At 53.3% G+C, this 7,292-nt stretch overlaps 1 protein-coding gene across 2 annotated transcripts in view; it reads left to right on the top strand.

Moving 5' to 3' along the window:
• Positions 1-5,910, top strand: part of GSN (gelsolin) — a 54,283-nt gene extending 48,373 nt beyond the window's left edge. For both annotated transcript variants that reach the window (XM_006773998.2, XM_006773999.2), the window contains exons 13-19: positions 155-245; positions 2,299-2,469; positions 3,087-3,261; positions 4,268-4,392; positions 4,581-4,658; positions 4,920-4,980; positions 5,540-5,910. In XM_006773998.2, coding sequence (XP_006774061.1) covers positions 155-245; positions 2,299-2,469; positions 3,087-3,261; positions 4,268-4,392; positions 4,581-4,658; positions 4,920-4,980; positions 5,540-5,709 — 871 coding nt within the window. In that variant the 3' untranslated portion in view covers positions 5,710-5,910. The remainder of the gene's footprint in view (positions 1-154; positions 246-2,298; positions 2,470-3,086; positions 3,262-4,267; positions 4,393-4,580; positions 4,659-4,919; positions 4,981-5,539) is intronic.
• Positions 5,911-7,292: the final 1,382 nt, after the last annotated feature.

Here is a 7,292-nt window from a genome sequence, read left to right on the forward strand (position 1 = left end):
TGTGGTTGCTGTTCAGAGAACCCCTTGTCCTCTCTGGTGACAGTTTGATTGTCTGTAATCTGGTGATTTGTGGGTTTCTCAGGCTCAGGTCCAAGGAGAGACTCAGGTCTCTGTGTGAACCACAGTACTAACTATCACTTCCTCCCTCTTCTAGGCAGGGTGCCCAGTCCACCCAGGATGAGGTCGCTGCGTCTGCCATCCTGACTGCACAGCTGGATGAGGAGCTGGGAGGTACCCCTGTCCAGGTGAGCCCAGTCCTGCGTCTCTCTGGGCCACATTCTGGTCCTTGTCTATCTGTTCACTTATCTATCAATCCATCCATCCATCCATCCATCCAACAAATATTTAGGAGGACTCCCATGTGCCTGGCACTGCATCTGTAGCCATGACACACAGACCTGCCCCTGCCCTGATGGGTTTCTAGTCTAGGGGACAGAAAGACGTTTACCAGACATGCACACACCCGGGTGCGTAATCACACACTGGAGATCAGATCACATGCTATGACATGCAGTGAGTGAAAACCCTAAGACGCTGTAGGAGAAAAACGGGAGAGCAGCCTGGCAGAGCAGCTTAGAGCATGGGCTTGGCAGCAGCCTGCTTAGGACTGAACCCTGTCTTCACCTGTGGGCAACCATGGGCTAGTCACTGAGCCTCTTTATACTTTGTTCTCAAATTGTGGACAATAACAGCACCTATCTGGTAGCAGTTCTGTGCAGATGAAGAGTTAATATTTGTAAAGTATCTAGAGCAGCGGTTCTCAACCTGTGGGTCGCGACCCCTTTGGCGGTCGAACAACCCTTTCACAGGGGTCGCCTAAGACCATGCTGCATATCAGATATTTACATTACGACTCATAACAGTAGCAACATGACAGTGATGAAGTAGCAACGAAAATAATTTTATGGTTGGGTCACAACATGAGGAACTGTATTTAAAGGGCCAGAAGGTTGAGAACCACTGATCTAGAGCGATGCCTGGCCCATAGTAGGCCCCTTATACATGCATGTTAAGTGTAAGGATATAGACCCCAGGTAGGATGTAATTGGATTAGAGAAGGACCCCTATCCTCACCCTCTGGAAGAAGGGACTTGCAGCTGGGGCCTAATGAATGGGTAAGAGTTGGCCAGCTAAAGTGTGAGGGCAAGCACATTCCAGGCAGAGGGAAGAGTCACTGCAAAGGCTCTGAGGTAGGGGAGTGGGTATTAGAATGATAGGAGTCTGGAGAGATGCCCAGAGAACCCAGAAGCCATGGTGAGGATGTTGATCTTGATCCTGAGAGCAGGGGGATATTGTTGAGGGATAAATCTGATGTGAGGTAATTTGGGGGTCTAAAAGGTTGTTCTGGATACAGTGTGGGGCCCTGGAGGGCAGCAGAGCCAGGTTGGGAAGATAAGGGGGAAGGAGACAGAATTCTCCCTCCTCTAACCTACACCTGGAGTGGGTGGGGCTCTAGGTTGAGAGCCAAGGTTTGTGCCCTGAACTTTGTGACAGTGGTGGTCTCTGGGTGCCGGGTACCCAGTGGGATAATGGCTGTCTTAACTCATTTGATCCCAACAACGGCCTTGTGGGTAGCATTCTTGGTCTCATTTTACAAGGAAGAACCTGAGAGGTTGAGGCATGTGCCCAAAATGTCACCATCAGTGTGGTGCTGGGATCTGAGCTCTAACCCAGCAGTGGGGGGTCATACTGGGAAGTGGGCACAGTACTGCCAACACACACACATGAGATTTCCTCCTAGATTTAGCTCAAGGGGCCACAATTGGGATCTGACTGGGCACATGGGCAGGAGCAGATGTGATGTATCTTGGCCCATACCTGCCGCCTGCATCTGGGGCGCACTGACTGTGCGGGAGGGGTCTCCGGATCTGAAAGGTTTGCTTCTCACCACCACTGACTTTTGTGCCTGGAGCTGACGTCACCATCCTGGGAGCATGTCCACGAATAATCCCTGTGCTTCCATTTAAGGGAACATTTGCAAACATGGGCTCTCTTGCTTCTTGGCCTAGGCTCAGGGTCAGGTCAGCAGGGCAGGTCCTCCTGGGATGGGAGAGTGACTGAGGCAGTGCCCGGGGGACCTTGAGTCATAGCGATGTCTCCAGTTTTCCTAGAACTCCCCTTGCCCTGCCCAGCCCTGTGTGCTGTAGGGTCAGCTCCACACCACACACACACAAGCATGATGGCCTCGTTTGGGAGGTTGGCCTGGGCCATGCTATCCAGGGAGGGAGGGTGGGCTGGTGCCACACAGAAGGACTGATGCCCCCACTTTTCTGACTTGCTCTCTTGTCTTCCTGCCAGAGCCGTGTGGTCCAAGGCAAGGAGCCTGCCCACCTCATGAGCCTATTTGGCGGGAAGCCCATGATCATCTATAAGGGTGGCACCTCCCGTGAGGGTGGGCAGACGGCCCCCGCCAGTACTCGCCTCTTCCAAGTCCGGGCCAGCAGCTCTGGAGCCACCCGAGCTGTTGAGGTAACTAACACCCAGACCCTGGACCCCAGAAGGGTGTGGCCTCCTAGAAACCTTTAAGGCTTGACGGGCAGACCTCTGGGTACAGGACTGGGTGAGGGGTTAAGAAGCAACTTTTTGTACCTTCTTGCCCTGGCAGCAGGATTGTATGTCTTAGACTTCCCCTTGTTCAAAGATGCCCAGGGCCCCTTGCACATCTTCCATAACAGGGAGCTCACTACTTGCAGGGAGTTCAGGTTTTACCATCTGGGCATTTTCCGATTACTTCTCAGTTGGCTACTGTCCCTTTCATGATGGAAGGTGCACACCTGAACATAAGCCTACAGAGTGGTCTGAGCAGCCTAAAAGAGAACAGGACTATCACTTCCTTTACTCTGGGCACTCAACCTCTGTTATGCATCCCAGAATTCTGGAATCACCTTGGCTAGTCACAGTGCGTTAGTGACTCCTGGAAGTCACCTAAGCCCCTCAGTGTCCAACGTCTGTGCCCTCAGCTGGGATGGGCTGTGCTCATCCAAGTCCCCACGTAAGGTGGTCCTGCTGCAGTGTCTCCTGGGCTGTGAGAAGGGGGCTGAGGACATTTTGTCTGGTTTCCTATTAATCAAACGCTGTCCTCCCAGATAATGCCTAAGGCTGGTGCACTGAATTCCAATGATGCCTTTGTCCTGAAAACTCCCTCGGCCGCCTACCTGTGGGTGGGTACAGGAGCCAGCGATGCGGAGAAGACAGGGGCCCAGGAGCTGCTGAGGGTGCTGCAGGCCCAACCTGTGCAGGTGGCAGAAGGCAGCGAGCCAGGTAGGAAGGACCAAGGGGCAGAGAGCCTGCTGCTCTCTGTGGACTGTAGGTTACCCTACCTTCCTTCTCTTTGCGGACTCTATATCCTCACCCTTCCTCACTGTCTGTCTCCAAAAGTGTGATAAGTAAAAGCACGTTGGATGAAAATGAGGGCTGTGGTGTGAGAGAGAGGCCTCCAGGAGTTAGAGAAGGGAGAGCTCAGTGTGGGCTGGGGCAGTCAGGGAAGGCTGCTGGAGGAGATGGTCCTTTGCTAGGAAGCCTTGAAAGACCATAGGCAGGGGCAGCGGTCTCCCCTAATCTTTAGACTCTGCACCAAAGTGCCATGGACCCTCCTCTGTTTCCAGAACACAAGTCAGGAGCCTCTTTCTGTGCCAGCCCTCAGCCTCTCTGCTCTTCCTTTAAGCCCCTCCCTCCTGCTTGGTGCTTCATAGACCTGGGAAAGAGCAGCATGTCTGGTGGAACCTTCTGAGACGGTGGACATGCTCTTTATCTGCCAGGTCCAATTTGGTGGCCACCTGTCACGTGTAGCTAATGAGCACTTGAAATGTCACTGGTGGGAATTAGTGAGCATGAGGAACTGAATTTTTTATTGTATTTCATTTGAATGAATTTAAAATTTAGAGTCACATGTGGACAGGGTAGGGATAGTGGCAAGACTATGGGGATGGGAGACTGAAAAGATCTGCATCCTGGCTTCACTCGAGTACTGGCTGTGTGATTGTTGCTGCATCTCTCTGAGCCGCAGTCAGCTCATGTGCTAAATGGGAATAATTGTCCCCATCCGGCCCTGCTGTCATGCATCTACTGCCAAGTCTGCCCCTCCGGGCTCCATTTCATCACCTTCGAATCTCTCAGGCCCCGTCCCTCCTGGACCCCCTGGGACTTTAAGATGGAGGGTGGGAACTGAGAGCGGTGGCTGCTCTAGGGCAGGGCTTGTTCCAGTCTGATGAGAAGTGCCAGGGAGGCAGTGGTGTCAGATGGCAATTTGTGTGGCCTCCCCTCACAGACAGCTTCTGGGAGGCTCTGGGTGGGAAGGCCACCTACCGCACGTCCCCACGGCTGAAGGACAAGAAGATGGATGCCCACCCTCCTCGCCTCTTTGCCTGCTCCAACAAGATCGGACGTTTTGTGGTGAGTGCCTTCATGCCCGAGGCGGACAGCAGGGGCAGGAGAAGCAGATCTGTTGGCACAGCACAGAGGAGGGAGCCCCCTGCTGGCCAGAGCCGGCTCTGCAGCTCCCTCTGTGCTGTGGGCAGCCTTCCCAGGGAAGGAAGAGGGCTGGCTGTGCGCTTTGTTTCACCTCTTCTATTCCTTCCCAGATCGAAGAGGTCCCTGGCGAGCTCATGCAGGAAGACCTGGCCACCGATGACGTCATGCTCCTGGACACCTGGGACCAGGTGGGTGAAGGACAGAAGGCGAAGGCTCTCAGGGCCCGAGGGAGCGGGAGGACCTAGACTTCCAGCTCTAAAGTGGTTGACAGAGGACTTAAAAGAGGCAGTGCCAGGTGTTGCTGGAAAAGTGCATTTCAAATCCTAGTCTGCTGTGTGCTCTGCCAGCTGAGGGTTTGTCCAGACCTGCTCCTGGAACCTCCCCTCCTCCTCCGGCGGGGAGTTTGGCCAGCGCCCTCATGCACTTTTTATTTCACATCTCACCTCCAGGTCTTTGTCTGGGTTGGAAAGGATTCCCAAGAGGAGGAGAAGACGGAAGCCTTGAACTCTGGTGAGGAGCCAAGTCTGCCTGTGGGTCGTTTCACACGGTGGGGTGGGAGCAGCTTCCTTAGAGTCTGGGAGTTCGTGACAGTGGGGTGAGGACTTCCTCACTCATGGTCGGTCCCACGGGAGCCCTGCCTGGGGTGGAGAGAGAACAGCTCAGCGCCTTCAGAAAGCCTCAGGTCATGCTAGGAGCAGAGAGCAGCTGCTCGAGTTCCCAGAATGCCCAAGGACTGATCTTACTGGGGTTTCTGTGATGGAAAGCAGAATGGACCTGATTTGGGAGCCGGGACTCCCAGAGCTGGTTCTTTGACATCTCCCATTAGGGGACAGCAAGAGAAAAATGAGGCAGGAGGTTAAGCTGTAACCCTCCTGGGTTTCTGGGCGGGTGGTGGGAAAGTCTTGTGAGTATCATTGCATTTAAGGGACAGTGGTGTCCAGTGCAGAGATTGGGCATTAGGGACAGTAGGACCAAAAACCGTCTAAGGTAACTCCTGCTCTGAACCCTCTCCCTGGCGAGGGAGGCACTGAGGATTTCTGGTTTCCTTCTCCTGCATGTGTGTATGCAGCTAAGCGGTATATCGAGACGGACCCAGCGAATCGTGACAGGCGGACCCCCATCACCTTGGTCAAGCAAGGCTTTGAGCCCCCCTCCTTCGTGGGCTGGTTCCTCGGCTGGGATGACGACTACTGGTCTGTGGACCCCTTGGACAGGGCCCTTGCGGACCTGGCTGCCTGAGGAAGGGCAGGCCCCACCCCTGTCACTGGTCAGTGCCTTCTAGAACTGTCCATCCCTCATAGTAGGGCCACCCTGATGTGCGTGTGTTTTTTTACAGTAGCCAAAAACAGCCCTGCAAACATTCAGGGTCCTATCAAAATTGTCTCAAGAATCAGTGCTTTTGGGAATTGAATTCAATAAAAGCTTTTCTGAAGTGAGTTAGCCTGCTGTGGCTCAGTGTGTCCTGGTAATTACTCTGAGGATGCCCAGGGAGGCGCCTCACAGGTGCCTGGGTACAAGTGCAGCAGCTGCATTCACTCTGCGTGTTAATCCTGGTCCTTCAAGAAGCAGGTGCCAAGGTGAAATGAAATGCGCACAGGCTCTTGTAGGGGAACTGCCTTGTGGAGGGAAGTGGAGGGAACTGGGGAAGGCCCGAGAGCCAGCAGACCCAGATGCAAGCCCATCCCAAGTGAAGGAGAGGGAGAGACGCTTGGGTGGAAGCATTGTACATGCTGGGCAGTCCAGGAAGGTTCGGCAAAGCTTCTGGGGAATCCTTGAGCCGAAGTCCAAAAAAAAATGTTTTTAATGGTACAGTCCCTTTTTTGTTGTTATTTTTTGTGTGCTAAACTATATATAACATAATATATATATCATTGTGACCACATGTAAGCATACAGTTCAGTGGCATTAAATACAATGTTGTGTAGTCATCTCCAGACATCTATATATATAAAAGGCTAATATGCCAAGTGTCCCTCCTGCCATCTGACCAGTCGCTATGATGTGCACTACCACCAGGGGGCAGATGCTCAAAGCAGGAGCTGCTGAGCTGCAGTGACTTGGCAGCAGCGATTCTTGGGTGACAAACCCCGGAACCAGAGAGGAGGGAGCCTGATTCCTTGCGGGGCCACGCACTTCCACCTTTGGCCATGGGTTATGTTGTTGCTAGGGCACTGTCGGCCCGATTCTGGTTTTCTGCACATTTGCATTTGCGTTCCACACCCTGTACTACAGCAACTTTGCAGAGTGCCCTCTCACTCCAGGACCCCTCGGGGGATGTCAGAGAGCCGGTTTCAGCCCAATCCCCGCAGTCAAGGCTGAGGGGCCCCACCTGCTGGAGGTACCCCGCTCACTCCACAGAAGCCTTTTGAGCCACAGTGCCAGCCCAGATGCAGCTGGCCAGGAAGGGACTGCGGAAGGTTGGCTCCAGGGTGTGTCTGGCCCATCTGTCTCTCCCAGTCCCGCCCCACTGGCCACCTTCTAATTAATTTCCTTTCAATGAGCATGAATTCGTGCAGCAGGCCTCTAGTTTGTCATAATCCCCAACATAAAATCTGTGTCCATTAAACAGGATTTCTTATTCTCCCATTCCCCATCCTGTTCCCCTAGCCCAGTGGTTCTCAACCTTCTGGCCCTTTAAATGCAGTTCCTCATGTTGTGACCCAACCATAAAATTATTTTCGTTGCTACTTCATAACTGTAATGTTGCTACTGCTATGAATCATAATGTAAATATCTGATATGCAGGATGGTCTTAGGCCACCCCTGTGAAAGGGGTCTAGCAGGACCAACGGGGTCACAACACACAGGAACCTCTGGCATTC

Source organism: Myotis davidii, unplaced genomic scaffold, assembly GCF_000327345.1.
Source record: "Myotis davidii unplaced genomic scaffold, ASM32734v1 scaffold964, whole genome shotgun sequence".
Lineage (NCBI taxonomy): Eukaryota > Metazoa > Chordata > Mammalia > Chiroptera > Vespertilionidae > Myotis > Myotis davidii.